General features: G+C 50.1%; 4 protein-coding genes across 4 annotated transcripts; 1 reads left to right on the plus strand and 3 right to left on the minus strand.

Annotated features, from left to right (window-relative positions):
• Window positions 1-377: 377 nt before the first annotated feature.
• Window positions 378-3,803, minus strand: I303_102745 (uncharacterized protein; the record flags this gene model as incomplete). The annotated part of the gene is made up of 4 exons (XM_018406094.1): window positions 378-876; window positions 948-1,165; window positions 1,229-1,365; window positions 1,433-3,803. The coding sequence occupies 4 exons, from the start codon at window positions 3,801-3,803 to the stop codon at window positions 378-380; spliced, it is 3,225 nt and encodes a 1,074-aa protein (XP_018264588.1).
• A 6,741-nt stretch (window positions 3,804-10,544) lies between these two features.
• Window positions 10,545-11,374, minus strand: I303_102746 (uncharacterized protein; the record flags this gene model as incomplete). The annotated part of the gene is made up of 2 exons (XM_065968618.1): window positions 10,545-10,655; window positions 10,715-11,374. 2 exons carry the CDS (start codon window positions 11,372-11,374, stop codon window positions 10,545-10,547), a joined length of 771 nt encoding a protein of 256 aa, XP_065824690.1.
• A 784-nt stretch (window positions 11,375-12,158) lies between these two features.
• I303_102747 (uncharacterized protein) lies at window positions 12,159-14,087 on the minus strand (the record flags this gene model as incomplete). Its single annotated transcript, XM_018406096.1, has 2 exons — window positions 12,159-13,127; window positions 13,221-14,087. The coding sequence occupies 2 exons, from the start codon at window positions 14,085-14,087 to the stop codon at window positions 12,159-12,161; spliced, it is 1,836 nt and encodes a 611-aa protein (XP_018264590.1).
• A 437-nt stretch (window positions 14,088-14,524) lies between these two features.
• Window positions 14,525-15,823, plus strand: I303_102748 (uncharacterized protein; the record flags this gene model as incomplete). The annotated part of the gene is made up of 5 exons (XM_018406097.2): window positions 14,525-14,669; window positions 14,727-14,759; window positions 14,840-15,119; window positions 15,210-15,455; window positions 15,667-15,823. 5 exons carry the CDS (start codon window positions 14,525-14,527, stop codon window positions 15,821-15,823), a joined length of 861 nt encoding a protein of 286 aa, XP_018264591.2.
• Window positions 15,824-15,917: the final 94 nt, after the last annotated feature.

Raw genomic sequence — 15,917 nt, forward strand, 5'->3', positions numbered from 1 at the left:
CCTAATTGACATGATACGATACGATATACATCTCGCATAACATATTTGAGCATCTCGATTTCGATTTCGATTTTGACTTCTTTACTCTGATCTACTTCTTCTTCTTGTTCCATTTCGCCCATCATCGCCGTCAACACAGAAAGAGGACTCTACCATTCATCGAATACTTCACCCACTCAACGATAGAATGACCCTCTTCCCCTCTAATCTTTTCGCATCCGCTGAAAATGGTGTTTTGTCGTATATTTTCTAGAGTTGATACAACGCGTTCATCTGTATATCTATAAGATACAAGTCGAATATATGAGGATCTGGACTGTCATGCTAATTGCCCTTCCCGTTCTAAGCCAAATGGGCAGATCGCGGTAAATCGCCATTTATTGTTGATTCGTAAAGGCTGGTGCCGGCTGACCAATGGGCTGTCCCGGTATTTGGGGTTGGGCAGAAGGTATCACAGCCTGAGGTTGAGGGTAAACCATAGTTCCAGTGGAGTAGGGTAATCCTTGATTGTTGATGAGAGCTACCGGTTGACCTCCTCCAGCCGGCGTTTGATCAGGGAAATCGTACGGTATATAACCAGCTTGAGCGTACATCGCCGTCGTCTCGTTGATAGGTAATAAATGAGGGACGACCTGGATAGTGAATGTTGTTTCCAGTTGATTCTGATTTCCCGATCCATCGATGAAATCTGCAATGACCGTCACGGGCAAAGGTCCGGTCGGTTGATCAGGCACACCGACAAGTCTTGTGGATTCTTCCCAGTGTAACCAAGGCGGCAGACCGCCAGGAGGGGAAGTGAATGTAGGTTTGATAGTATCGGAAGCTGCTTGTGGATCCCAGATTCGAGGTTCCCAATCGTACTTTGTATTTACCAGGCTGTCAAAGATTGGGAGAACCGTCAGAAAGGAGCTTCACTACGTGATTGGTGCGGAAAAGGGTGAACTCACGCGAAAGAATTGGGTTGGCCAATGATTCTCCTTTTGAAAGGTCTGAACACCCATCCTCCGCCAGGCAACTTCTTAGCGTCTACATTCCAGATGTGATTTCCCTTTGACTTGGCCTTTTTCCCATCGGGGTTGAACCGAGATATCAGATCTTGTTTCCACAGATACGTTTTAATCTTCTTCACCGACATAGTCTCTTCGCTTATCCCTCTGCGTTGTAACTGGATTCGATCGCTAAGATCAGTTCAAATGCTCCCGTAGTGGAGACAGAAACGCTGGCTTACCTCTTCGGTGAAGGCATTGGTGAAAGCCTGAATACGGAACTTGAAAGGCCTATAGTCTGTAGACTCATCGAGTCTTTGCATTTTCTTGGGCATAAGAACCTGATGCAGCTTTTCACCCTTGCTGTCAACGACCTCGACTGTCAAGGCGTACACGTATATCAGCCTAGCTTTCATTATATTATCAAGGATGGAGCAATCACTCACGGTCCGAACAAACTCGATTCAGGAAATCCTCAAATATCTGATCCATCTGCCTCCTCATATCTTCTGAAATGATCGCGCCATTCAGCACATCCGCATTGGGTCCACCATCTCCTCCGGCAGACGATCTCCTTCGCTTGTTCTTTCGAGGTCCCTCATCTTCCGAATCATCCTCATCCATATCTTCTGGTGATCCCGCTCTTGACTGCCAAGCAGATGGGGGTACACTGGCCGACATCATGGGTTGAGACCATTGTTTGTGTACTGAAGTACTTCTGTTCCGGGATATCGGCAATCCATCCGCACGTTCACCTTGGGAGGCACGTCGCTCTAAGACGGCGCTAGCTGACTGTGATGGTTGCTGAGCTTGCATGGCCACGTGCATAGGTATTTGACCTTGTACGTGCGTCGGTTGCTGGAACGGTTGCACCGCTTGATTGGGCATTTCCGATGGAGGCATCATCTCACTATGCCATGCTTGCGTTGGTATGGTGAACCTGGGCGGACTAGGAGGTCGAGAGGGGGGTATCGTAGCAAGAGGTGACGATACGATGGGAGCATGTTGAGCATTGATGGCGGCGATGAAAGAAGGTGATGGAACAACTGGTGTACTTGGGGTTATGGTGCCTTGCAGTTGACTGGGGAGCTGGTGACCATTGGGGAAAGAGTGCGAATGCACTAAAGGAGGAGCTTGGACCTTGTTACCATTAATATTCAGGAACTCCGAAGAAGTCGCCGATGCCATGAGGTTAGGGTTTCCGCTTATAGGGGCCGCTGACACTGGTCTGTTCGCAGTGACCGAGTTGCCATCAACAGGTAACGATGGCAAAAGACCTTGGGCTTTTGGCTGATGTTGTTGTTGCTGCTGCTGTTGTGCTTGTTGTGCGACGTGCACAGCGGTCATTGGGTGTATTTGGCTCTGCGCGTTGTTGGAGATCATCGGATTCTGGAAAGTCTGAGAGGTGCCAACGGCTGTAGGTACAACGGGAGATGTGGTGAAGTTAACGGGAGAGATACTTTGTGAAGCTGGAGTGACGTCTCGAGGAGTTGGTGCTGGTCCTACTCCTAGTTCGCTAGCGATTTCTAGCTGATGGTTGATATCTCCCAGACTAGCGGAAACATCCACTTGTTCACCACGAAGCAAGGCGTCTTTGGCGGTCTGAGCAGATATGACAATTTTGTCCAATAAAGACAGCTTGTCCACCATCTCCATGGAAAATTCGGGAGTCATAGATCCACTTGGTTGTTGCTGCAACGATTGCTGTTGTAGCTGTGCAAAAGATGATTTTCTGCTAAGAGTCGGAGGTGCTCCAGTGGCTTGTGGTGTCGAAACGTCTTCCATCAACACCTCCTGCATGCCCAGACCTTGCGGTTGAGTATGGCTCTGCAGCGGGAAAAAAGGTGTGTTTTCGCTTTGCAGTTGAGCGGGAGAGGCAGATATGACAGGCGATGGCGCTAAGGGTGAATGGAGAGGTGATTGAATATTGGTGAAAGTGAGGTGCGGCGGTATAGCCTGAGGAGGAACGTTCTGAGTGAAGGTGAACACTGGTGATCCGTTTTGATCGTATGGATAGAACGATCCTCCACTAAAAGTCGCTCCTCTTTGCCTTCCTGCTTGATTACCAAACGGAAGAGTGTAAACTCCTCTGATCGGACTTGAGGGCTGCGATGCCGGTAATCGATGGGCGGGATGTTGACCTTGAGGTACGCAGGGTATCTGGCCTGCTAATGACCCTTCACCTGTTGAAGAATACGATCCATCCGGAAAATGGAAGTAATCTTGTTCGAAGCTGAGGTTGTGAGACGATGTGAAGGAGTCGGTGAAAGGTGCGCCACTCGAAGCGAGAGAACCAGGTGACTGAACAGTAGCGTTTTGGAACGGTGTTTGGAGTGCACTGATATTGAGTGAGAGGTTCTGACGACGGAATGATCCGGATCGCGAGGACAAGGACTCGCCTTCAGCACTGTCGGAAGGGGGGAAGCCGTCCCCCCCAGTCTGTGAGTCACTCGTGGAAGTTATGGTGGAGGGGGAGGGAGGTGAGCTGAAAGCGTTGAATGCCCACGGATCGTACCCTCCAGGTTTCGTATCTCCTCCTCCTGACCCGGGCGGGTCGGTATACTGCTGTTGATCCTGGCTGAATTGAGGTTGAAAGCCAGGTTGTGCTGGCGTGAATGGCGTGGTATAGGAGGTGTTTGAGCCGGAAAGAAGGGGTGCTGGGAGAGGTGGTGTCGATGGCAGGGTGGCAAGTTTGCTTGTCGAGGCTGCAGTAGGAATTGCCGAAGTGACGAGGATTGTTGATTCGGTGTGTGCATTGGGATATTGAGAAGGAACGTAGAAGAGCGATGTTATCGGAGGCAGATGAGAATAGGTCATTGAGGAAAGAGGAAATACCCGAACTGGTATCAGCACAAGATCTCATGATTGGTGAGTAGTAAAATGAAGGTAAACGTAAAAGAGGAAAAGCGTACAATAAATGTCAGGAAGAGATGAAGGGGTTATCGTCTGACCTGTTGGAGCACGCGGAATAAGGCATGTTGATGAATCCCGATGAGAGTGGTTATGGAACGATAGTTTGAGTGAGACAGCACACGAGGATCGTGAAAATTGAATTGGGAGGAACAGGATCAACGGCGCGAAAGGTATCGGCAAAACCGTTTCAATTGTTGATCAATTGGTAACGTAGCAAGATGAATGGGATCAATGGTCCAAAGGTAAGAAACATCCCCAACGTGATGGTGAGAAGCAAGAAAAACATGATCAGGAGGTCAAAGCATACGCAAATCAACAGTGTGAAAGGCATCATGCTTCGGGATTGACGAAAAGAAGGGCGAGACCTCGTTCAAAGGGATCATGTAGAGCGATGAACGTGCGTCAAACACATAGCAAGCCAAAGGAAGGGGTCGATGCAGACCAGCAAGATGACTGATTGACTCACCTCTCAAGAACCTCAACCAAGACGTGCAATGGTACGAAGCCTGCCTATTCACAGCGACGAAGAAGAAACAACAACAACAACGGAAGATTCGAAAATCTTCGCCGTTTTGATTCTTGGTTGTCTATATGTGGTGATTATTGCTGTTTTGTATTGCGTGAGACGACTGTCTGTGCGGAGACCTTGCTTCCTTCGTGTATGTTCAAGATGACTCGGCAATAACCAACCGAATGAAACTCTTTTCCTTCTCAATTCTTTCTCGTATTTCCTTGATGATAAACTCCGATATGCAAGGAGGTCTGCTAATTGAGGGTGGTGTGTGTATCGCTTTCTGTTTACACTTTTTCGATGTTGGGTTGGATTCGTTGTTATTTGATGGGTGTTTTCGGAGAGTAAAGCGAAAGGATGCAGGGGTATGACCTTTCTCGCTTGTCGAGCGAGGCACGAAAGGATGCTCGATCACCTTTCTCGGTTGGTCTGGGCACAGCGATCAATGCAACACAATGCGATGCGATGCACGACGCAGGGATGAAACAGACCGAGGATTATCGCAGTTGTCGAAATGGTCGAGACCGACTTTTAATTGATGGCTGATACTTTAGCCTTTTATTTCTAGCTTGAAGTGATTAAGTGATTTAAAGGAGGGTCGAGTAGGACGTTTCGGAGACGATCAATTTTGCAAGGTTTTCGGTAGATGATGAAGCAATTCGGTCTTGGAAGTCAGACTCCAAAGGGATCTCTAATCTCGTATTATTCCTAAGATCTAGACGTTCCCTGGCAAGAGCGATATTTCTATATGTGTAGTAAAAGGAATGTGTTGTTGCAAATCCGATGTGTTGCTCAGTAGTAGGATGGAAGGTATAAGGACGTTCAACGATGCTAGTGATCGTCGAGAAGATATCGAAGAAATGATTATCGTTCTCTTCGCTCTTGTACTGAATGGTCGAAGTTGAGCGTAGGCGTAACTACAGCTAAGGCGGGCCGGTTCGAATTTTCTGTCGCAATCTTTTTTTTCTGATGGTCGTACCGTTCGGCAGGAATGTAAGGATGTACTAATGATGATGAGTAAAATTGATTGTCGAGTGTGAGTGCGAGCGTGCGCTGTACGCTTGTCGGGCTTAAAGAGGTGTATGGGTATGGATGATATATAGATTAAAAGATTAGATTTCCAGTAGAGTTTTAGGCGCTTGATGCGAAGAACAAGTCCAGACCAAAAACAAAAAAGCGGTTGAAGCCGTGTCTGTCTCTTTTTTCGGTGGTTGCTTGCGTTGCGTTGCGTTGCGTTGCGTTGCGTTGCGTTGCGTTGCGTTGCGTTGCGTTGCGTTGCGTTGCGCTTTTCTTTGCTTCTAGAGATGTGTCGATGAATGCGGATTGGGATTGACTATTGACGGTGATGATTCGATGTATAGCTTAAGAATGGGACGGGCTGGGTATGTACCATTGGCAACTCGATTGCTCTCAATCAGCATCAAGCACGTAGTAGTGTTACCAATTACTCTAGGACACGATGCAAATCAATCAGGTTTACTTTAGCGGTGCACCAAAGCCAATTAAGGACAGGAGTATTACTTTTGGTAATGTTTCCACTGCTCTGGAGCCTTTGTGCATCTCTCGTTAATCACGATATGTACTTCCCCTGAAGGTAGAAGGTATAAGGGCAAAACGCAGAAGATCAAGTCGAGAACGTTTTTTGTTTTTCGTTATCCGTAAGATAAAAGGGCAAGTCAAGTCAAATCAGATTTACCCTTGGTCTGCAGACCTCGCTTCGGCCACTCAGATTCATGCACTCCTCCAGCTGCTGGGTAAGAGATGATGGACATGTCCAACAAATTCGAAATGAAATATAAGGAGGAGGAAAACGAAGGAAGGGAAGAAATTTTTATCGGGTCCTGAATCCCTTGCCTTGCCCTGTCTGGTCCTGGTGTTTCGGGATCCTGAAGAAATGGAAAAACCCGCCCACCTTTCTACAAAAGAGGAATGTATCGTCTATCCTCGAAGGTGGGGTACAACATGCATGAGTAGTCTGCAGGGGTAGGTAGTGCGAAGCAGTCTCAATGTAGCTAGCTGGGTTACTACGGAGCCAATCACTCCGCTTTTTCTGGGAAGAAGTACGACGTTTGTACGACGACAAAATTCCTTCCTGTATCGGACCTACTGCGTTCGGAAGAATCGCATGGAAGAAGCGATGAAGCCTTGAAAAGCGCAGCAACCAGTGATCGAGGTAACCACGTTGTACAGCTACAGCTACAGCTACCGCTACTTGCACCAACACCATTTTCCCGATGGGATATTTATCTTCAAAAACCGATATCTTACCTGAAAGGGGTAATTAGTCACTCCCCACGAAATTCAGGATCTTTATCCAACATCCAAATTACCGAAACAAGTTCTCGATCTTGCCTCATCTTTCAAGAGGAACAAGCACGCAGGGGTCAAGGGCGATATGTAACGCTCAAAAGACAGATCTCGAATTTTCTCTCTTACCCTCTCTTACCCTATCTTGCCTTCCCTTAAGTTGAAGAACTAAAAGAATCTGATTAGGCGAAATCACCGAGGATCTCGGTGTTACTCCCTCCATCTGCTGGAAGATATGGATATCGATAATCGTTTTAATCTATTACAGCATTACAGTATTACAGCATTACAGCATTTCCCCACAGATATTGATTATCTATCACCACATAAATACGTATGGGTGTAATTGCGAGATAATCGATTGTGGTGGTGCAAAGCATGAAGAGCAGGACGGCTGGCTGTCGATCGATTCGATTCGATCCGAGACACCCAAGAATGAAAAAGCATGAGCGTCTGAGACACCCACATGCTATGGTATTATCAAGGCGATAGCTTGAGATGTGCGTGGCTGATGCCAAAGGAACGGTAAGGTTCCCTCTCCGAGTCAGGGTGAGCGAGAATGCAGCCATCAATCAACGGAAGAGGGACGCCGCTTCATCACGTTATGGATACCCTTACCCCTATCGATCCAGGATCGCATAAGATTACTGTTCACTCCTTAACATCACGATATCAAGCTATCAACAGGTTTCCTCTTTCCTCCTCTAGCTTTGGGCAGGAGCAGCATCACCGCGACAAGGTTTCAACCCTGTATGTCGTATATACATAAACCCACCTTTCCCCAATATCTTCGACCGGCTATTCACTGTCATCCGAAGGTAGGAAGACTGAAGCTGGATCAGAAGCTGGCTACTGCTGACTGCCTTGACTCGGAAAGGCACACGCTGAACGCCGCCGAAGGCGGGTGGGCACTATTTAATAGCTGTTTCTGCAATGCGTCCTTGGATAAAAAAACCTCTGATTTAAGACGACCATCAATGGCTTCGACATGAGCGCGACGGGATCCCGTCGATCCCAGTTGAAGCAGTCCGCGGTCTGTCGTCCTCGACTTTTCCTGTTCTTGTTGAGCTACACTTTTGAAAACCCAACCAAAAACTACAGCACTCAGGATTTCCAAGTGGTCCCCCACCTTGGTACTGACTGAGCGATACTTGACTTAGCTTCGGAGAGTTAGATGCATGTCCGCTGTATGTACTGTAGGAAGCCCTATTGTGTATGGAAGGTCTGTGCGCAGCACGTCCGTCTAGTCTATGTCTACTTCTCGCCCAAGAACGTCCTGCCTCTCGCCCTCGCTAGAGCCACACTCACACTCGTCAACATCCAGGTATACGCTATACCTGGCATCTCCCACCGCCTCCATTCCCTGATCTTGTCCTCCATTTCCTGCTCCATATAGCCTCCCGTTGAGATCACCAAGGGGACAAATGGTGCCCTGTCCCCCTCCGGCAGATTGGTGACCTTCCTCCTGGCTTGCTGCTTCAGCACTCTCCTGATCCTTCTCCCTGCATCCTCCATATACTTCTTCTCCTCCATGTCCCTGGCTACCTCCCGTTTCTCCTCGCTTGTCCACCCATTCGCCCGAAGGTTTTGCTGGTGGGATGGGGCTGACAGCGATACCACCTTCAGGTCGTATTCCTCCCGGATGACTGGTCGACCGTCCCCCTCCAGGGTGATCCTGATGTCGTTCCGTCGCATGTGATGAGCAATGAACGGTTCCACCGTCACGGTGGAGAGGGGAATTGCCTTGAGGCCGGACGACAATTGATGTTTGACTGATTCGTGCCGAGCGACTCTGTAGTCCCTTCTCCCCATACACCACTCGTCGTGTCCCGCCTTATTGGGAAGCGCGCACTTCCTGCATTGCCTGTCATATCCCGAAACCAGTGTCCTATATGCTAGATTTGCTTGTATTGAGTTGTCGGACATGGTGAATCGGGAGTGGGAGGGGATTGCTGATAGCCAGCGTCTACCAAGGGTAGAGGCGGATTCCGCCATTGTTATGCGGTCGTGCAGAGGCAGCTCGTTCAGAAGCTCCTTGCTTTCTTCTTGGTAGGCCGCTTGGGTCAGTTGGGACTGCGAGCGCGTGTTGTCCTCTTGGTCCAAACCCTCCACAAGCGGGCGAAGCATCCTCACTGAAAGCGAAGACGCAGCCGTGTATGCGAGCGGAGCGTCGTGTTGGTAGGAGTATAAGCCCAGGCCACCCATCTTAGCTGGCAGCGCCAGTAGTCTCCTGTCCCTGCGTTTGACGCCCCGGGGAACCCGGATACCCCTGATCCGATCCAGGGCGCCCCAAATAGCCTTATCGAAACCCTCCCAGCAGCCTGCGATGTCGTCCAATTTGAGGGAGCGCATGAGATGTCAATGTTTTTGCTGAATGGACTGCCGTAGAAGGAGTAAGGCGTGTTGGCGAGGAAGTGTGTGGATATTCTCGATGCCCAACTGAAGTTGCTCGAGTTGACACTGGAGGAACCGCTCCCTAGTCCCGCCCGATCCAAGGCATGTACCCAAGATCTCTATCCCTGCTTCTCCTCTCTTGACCTCTTCCAAATTCCATTGCTTGCACTTAGCCGCGTTTAGCCTGAGAGGTGAGCCGTCGCGCTCGAAGTATTCCACAGCTTTGGCCAAGCTCCCGCCGTCCGGCGCCAGGATGAAGATGTTGTCAAGGTACGCCATCACCAGATATCTGGGCCCAAGGATCTGTTGTAATTCTTCAATGGCATCCCGAATCGTAATCGAAAAGAAGAGTGGTCCGATAGGGTCGCCTTGTCTCTGGCCCTCGGCGGACTGAAGCATGTGAACCCTGTTGTCAAGGCGGGAGTGTACATACAGAGGGGATGGGGCGTTGTAAGACCACGCAGCCAACCGAGTGAGATATGGTGCGTGGCGTCTAAGGGCCAAAGCTAGCGAGGTTCTTCTGTTGGTGTTGAAGGCGTTTACCGCGTCCAGGGACACGCAATGAGTGTAAGGGAAGGACGGATGCCCATCAAGAGCGTATTGCACCGCCCTAGTGATTGGCTCTACCCTTCGTTCCGACACCAAATTGGTGGGGCGACAGGGACGAGGAATCGAAGTTCGTGCCGAAGATGGCCTTCATTGCTAAACGGTAAAACATCTCCCCCACTGCTATCGGTCTTATTCCTCCGTCCGGCTTGATGAGGGGCGTCAGGCGGGCCGAGCAAAGCATGCTGCGTCCCACCGCTACTCCCGCTGCTATTTCGCATGTAAGGGAAGAGATGAACTTCTTGAACTGCTCGTCTCGCATACATAGCGTGATGAGCTTCACCGACCACCCTGACGGACCAGGAGCGGTGCTGGGGTTGAAACTCTTGAGCGCCTTCTCGACGTCTTCGAGCGCCGGCATCGACGGGAAAGGCACGGCGTTGGAAAGGGGAGCTCGGAAGGGGTTCCGGGGACCTTCCGGGTGCTTGTCTCTGAGAGCCGACAGAGTTTCTTCGTTGATTTCCGCGACCGCCAACTCGCCATTCAAGGTCCGTTCTGCCTTGCCCACCAATCCCTGCTCCACCAGTTCCTTTGCCCTCAAGGCCTTACTCCTAGTACCATATGCCCCAATCGCTCGAACCGGCTCCGACACATCCGGGTATCTCTTCAAGCGTTCCATCACTCTCGCATGTCCGTTCCTCATTTTGGGAACAAGACCAACCTTGACTATCCTCATGATCTTCCCAATGTTCTCCAAAGAGGGCTCTCTATTGTATTCCCTGCAGAGCTCGCTGACCCTGGTGACAAAAGCACGGGCTATTGTGGGATGCAAATGCTTGATCGATCCGGCAAGAGGCACAAGGTCAGATAGGCCGTCCGCTGACCCCCTATCTCTCGCTGTTGTCCGCTCCCCACCTCCTCCTCTTCTCCCTTCTAGCGATTCCGCGCTGGCTCCCGAGGTCGCTGTCGTTGAGCCTTCTCGTGGACGAATCGGGGACCTTGTAGCCAGTGGGGAGCTCGGAAGAGGCGTAGTTGCCGTGTTATTGATGCGGCGCACAGCTTGTGGTGCTTCCGGCTGTGGCCGAGTAGCAGGTGTGGGAGCGGAGACGGGAGTTCGACCGGATGGAGTGATTGGAGCTGTAGCGGAGAGTGTCGTCTTGCTCAACGAGGGTGTGGTTGCTGGAGCTTGAGCGGGGGACTGCATCCCCGAGGAGGCGTGATTCGAAGTGGTAGGAGCACCTGAGGCCCTCCTTCTTGCCTCTAAAACCACCTTGCATTCTTTGAAGTGGTTCGCCACACCCTGCGTCGATGGCTTGTGAACCGCATTGCACCTTCTGCATATTACGACCGTATTTGGCGGGAAGTCGGGCAGCGAGAACGTGTGATCCTTATGGATTCGGCGGATATGCTGAAAGACGTCCTGTCCCTTGAAGGACGGGCAGATCGGGCATTTGATGAGAGGGGGAGCAGCTTTCTTCTGCGCGGGGGCGACTACCGATGATTTATTGGCGGCGATGGCTGGGGCGGAGGAAGATTGGGGCTGAACCTGCAATCGTGGCGATGTTCTTCGGACTGAGCGCCCGGCATTGATGGCTTCCTGGTTGAGCTCCTCCGGCGACAACTCCGCTCTCCCACCAAAAATTGCCCCAGCCCTGGGTCTCTTGTCCCTGTTCGCTGAGGATGCCGTTGGGGACGCGTAAGGAGGTGGTGAGTCCATGGCTCGTGGTATGAGCGGTGCTCGCCGTTAGCCGTTACTTTCTGGCGGCTCCGGCCGTCGCTTTCTGACGGCTAGCCGTGAAAATCGGTGAGCGCCGCTTCGAAGACTGACGGCCGGTGGGAGGTAGGGTGGAGGCTGGTGTGTAGAGTTGTGTGTAGAGTTGGGTCAACTTCTACTTTTTCGAAATTGGTAGCGAAGATAAACAAAGGGGCAAGTTGAGCTCGGACCACCTTAAGAATCTCGGCGATGGCGAGGAAGAGGATTGGTGATGATGATGATGGGATGATGTTGGTATAGGTGAGACCGGGGCGGTGGGTTAGTCTAGTGGTCGAAATATGACGTCGATCGGGGTCGATCTGAGTCGGAGGGGTGAAAGACGCGTGTAGGTTGTTGATAGTCTAGGTGATTATGTCGATGGGAGGCTCAGTGATCGCGAGGACGGCCTGTGAAGCCGTCCTGGATCTTCTAATGTTGATATTCGGACTCAGCGTCCTCGGATTAGTCGGAGAGCGGACGGGGTCCGGCGTTTTTCAAGTTCTATGGCCGTAGATGGTATTTATCTCGAGCGTTGCGATAAGGTACAGGCAGGAAGACAAGTGGGGACGATGCTGTCCGCTTCAGCTAGCGACTTACATCATATTCTTGCGTTCCATGAGATCCACATCCAGACAGGATGGGCGATCCTCAGTATTTCATGACATTTGGCTGCATCCTCACTGAGATAATCAATATACTGATTCTATCGCTATGCAACATCACGAAGGAGCTAAGAGGGCGTGCAGGATTACTCCTCTCCTTGCCATACCCATCTTTTAGCCAAGTCCCACATGCCCTCCCATTTCGGAGTCAACCATTCTTTCGCCTTGCTATCCGTCTCCGCATGTCTCGCTCTGAACAGCCTGAACGTCCTCTCTGGTACCTCACCCTCCCATATCAATTCACATTTGTTGTCTTCTAGACTTTCCGGTCCTTCCCCATGCGCACCTGCATTCGCTCTCGATCCCGCTTCACCATCTTCTTCATCCTTGTCTTCATCGTCATTGTCGTTCAGCGGTCTAGCTTCCTCCGTCCAGTCTATCCTGCTCAACAACAACTTCTTGTAATGCTTGATCGACTTGTCGACTCCTTCTACCAACACCACAGCAAATTTCGGGTGGAATATGCAGACTCCAGAAAGTAAGTCTGATTTAGCCGTTTCCCGAATCTTAAATCGATGTCGACCATTCGTAAGATATTTGATCTTGAACACAGCTCCATGTATACCTTTTCTTTCTCTTGCAACGAGTTGATTGTATTCCTTTTCTTTCCGCTGTTCGGGCGTCAATTTCCTTTCCGCATTGTCCTTCTCGTGATTATGCGCACGCTGCGCGACTTCTTTCCTGACCTTGGCTTCTACTTTCGTCGGATCTTGTACGGCATCTGACGTGAGAACTTTCATGAGGTTCGCCAATCGTACTTTGGGTGCATCGGGCGGTAACAGGCCCATCTTGATTCGATCTCTCTTATCCTCCAATTCAGCTTGACGCCTTTGTCTTCGCATCTTCTTCTGCTCCTTCTTGGTCAACATCAATCCTCTTTCTGGCTGTTTCTTGTCGCCCGGAGCGGGGATTGGTATAGGATGTTGGATCAGATGGGTTATAAGTGAATCTTGGTGTGTGGTCATGAATGTCACTGCTTCTTCGAGATCCTCGTACCCCTTTCCTTCAGGCAGGATTGCTTTGTCCCACCACTCCACTTCAGGAGGCGGTTGTCTCTGCAAATTGGACAGAAAAGAATCAGCCGATAAGTTCACTATACATTGAATTGGCAATGTGATTTGCGAGATCGTTTCACCCGAAAAACTCACCTTCAGACTCCTTTCAAGGGTGTCGAATTCGCTATCTAATCCAGCTTTCCTACTAGCCTCCTGAATTCTCTGTCTGAGCGCTTCCATCTTCTGTTCATTTCTCAATTGATCGCCTTGCGCCACGTATTTCCCCGCTCTGCTGAACTGCAGCTTCTTACTTCGCCTGACCGGTGCTCGTTCCTCATCCGGTATCGGCGTTCCAGACCCGCTGGCCGCAGGCGTTGTCGCATAGGGGTTGAGAACAGGCGCAGCGGGACTCGCTCGAGCTGATCCTGAAGCTTCGAGATTAGCCGTATTCGCTTTGACCGAGGTGAACTTGGGTGCCATAGTCTTATATCTATCTCGCATAGCTTTCTTCTCGTTCTTCTCGGCTTCTTGCTGTTGTTGTTGCGCGGAATTCTGACCCATCAAAAGAGGATGCAATGCGATATTGCTTACGCCAGCTTGGCCCACACCGGTGCTTGAGGAGAACTGGGCAGATTGGGAAGGCATGAAACCTGATCCTGACAGATAAGGATTTGCCGCTCGAGCGTTGAGAGCTTCTATACGCGCTTTGGCAGCTGCCAGTTTGTCGGCAATTGAAGAGTCCATACTGGGTCGAGGAGGCAACGCGGCTGGACCGGGGGCAGGTGCAGGAGCTGGAGCGGGAGAAGCAGAACCAGAAGCAGGACCGGGAGCGGGGGTTGGTCCAGGTGTTGATCGACCGGCAGCAGCTTCTAGTTGAGCTTTTCGAGCTGCTATTTGAGCTCGGATAGCAGCCATGTCCAGAGGTGCTCCTGCTGCTGGTGCTACCGGGCCACCGACTCTAGCCCGCTTTGGATCGGGTTGGCCGGATACAGCATTATCCGCTGGTCTTCTGCCGGACATTTTGGCTGTGGAAGGCTTCTTATGGAGATGATGGTGAATCAGTCAGTCAACAAGGATGCGGCCATTTGTGCTTCTGCATAAATCAACCCACTCAATTCGGTTGACGAGCAGCTTGTAGATGGAGGTGGCGACCAGGAACGAGCAGCGGGACCAATTCTCACCACTATCGCATTTTTCGCAAGTCGAGTTTACCGCATTTTATCCTGTCGCTCGGAGGTCGAGGGTTCTTTTGCCTCCACTTTTGTCTTCCACTTGATGATGCCGGATGATGCTGAAGGTCATGACCGATGTTGAGGCATTTACATGTATCACCGAGGCCCCCTCCAGTGTGTACATATGTATATATAGCAGACTTCAGATACTCAAGCGTCTGTTCTCCCCCAGGATATCTTAATCTGGCTCAAGTTTAGAGTGAATTCACCAAATCAGCAGCTCTCATGAAGATGTCTCTTTCGATCGAATCTACCATTAAACTAGCTAGTGGACACTCGATTCCTCAACTTGGGTACGGTGTCTACCAAGCCAGGTCAAAGGAATGCGAAGACGGAGTCAAGGAAGCTATCAAAGCAGGATACAGACATGGTGCGTCGATTTGTCTGGGGCTCCTGTTACATTGCTGATACTGAATGATATAAATAGTCGATAGTGCTCAAGGGTATCATAACGAGGATAGTGAGTACAAATCTTGTCAATCTCCGTTCCTCCCCAGTGCAGAAATCACAGCTAAGAGCCATATCCTTTTGTCTACATAGTCGTGGGTAGGGCAGTAATACAATCCGGCTTACCCCGATCGGACATTTTCTTGACCACCAAGTACATGCCCTCGCATACCGTACATTCCAGCGAATCAGTCTTGGACATAGTCAGAAACTCACTCAAGAAGATCGACAGGACAGGAGACGACAAACCGTATATCGACCTGATGCTGATACACGCTCCCTTTGGAGGGGAACAAGGTCGAGCGAATAACTGGAAGGCGTTGGTACAAGTCCAGAGAGAGGGTTGGATAAGGGATATCGGAGTTAGCAACTTGTGAGTGAACCCTCATGCTGGCATTTTCCTAGAAACAACAAATAATCGAAATGCAACATCTGACCAGCAATGTCTTCCGTCGCATGATAGCGGTGTAAAGCATCTGCAAGCATTACCAGCACCGAAACCATCGATCAACCAGATCGAACTACATCCCTTCTGTCAACAGAAAGAGATTGTCAAATACTGCGAAGAGAATGGGATTGCCATTCAAGCGTATTCACCGCTTATTAGAGCTGATAAAGCACGATACGAGAACTCGGTACTGAAAGATCTGGCGACGAAATATGATAAGGACATTGCCCAGATTCTGATTCGGTGGAGTCTACAGAAAGGGTGCGTATCCTTCTACTTTCACGTCTTTGCTTTTTGTCACTCTTCGACTATCCCCGATATCAGTCTCGTCTCCTTGACAAATGGAGACAGAGCATGACTATTCGACTATTGAAATCGATTTGAACTGGGATGGAAATGGACAGTGAAAGTGAAATCAGAGCTGACTTGCGCAAAACGAAATTAAATGAAATGAAATGATTGTCACGAACAGATACATCCCATTACCGAAATCAGTCACTCCGTCGCGGATCAAATCCAATGCAGATGTGTACAATTTCGAATTATCCTCGGAAGATATGAAAGCTCTCGATGGGCTGGACGAAGGCGCGAAAGGGGCTTGTACGTGGAACCCCGTCGATCAGCCTTAAGTTCAGGTAAGCAGACCAAGCAGGCTTTCCAAGTGTGATAGTTAGCAATGAATCGGTTTCGTGAAGCTGTAGCTGTAGTTGTAGCTCTCGATCG

Source organism: Kwoniella dejecticola, chromosome 3 (genome assembly GCF_000512565.2).
Source record: "Kwoniella dejecticola CBS 10117 chromosome 3, complete sequence".
In the NCBI taxonomy this organism is placed as follows: domain Eukaryota; kingdom Fungi; phylum Basidiomycota; class Tremellomycetes; order Tremellales; family Cryptococcaceae; genus Kwoniella; species Kwoniella dejecticola.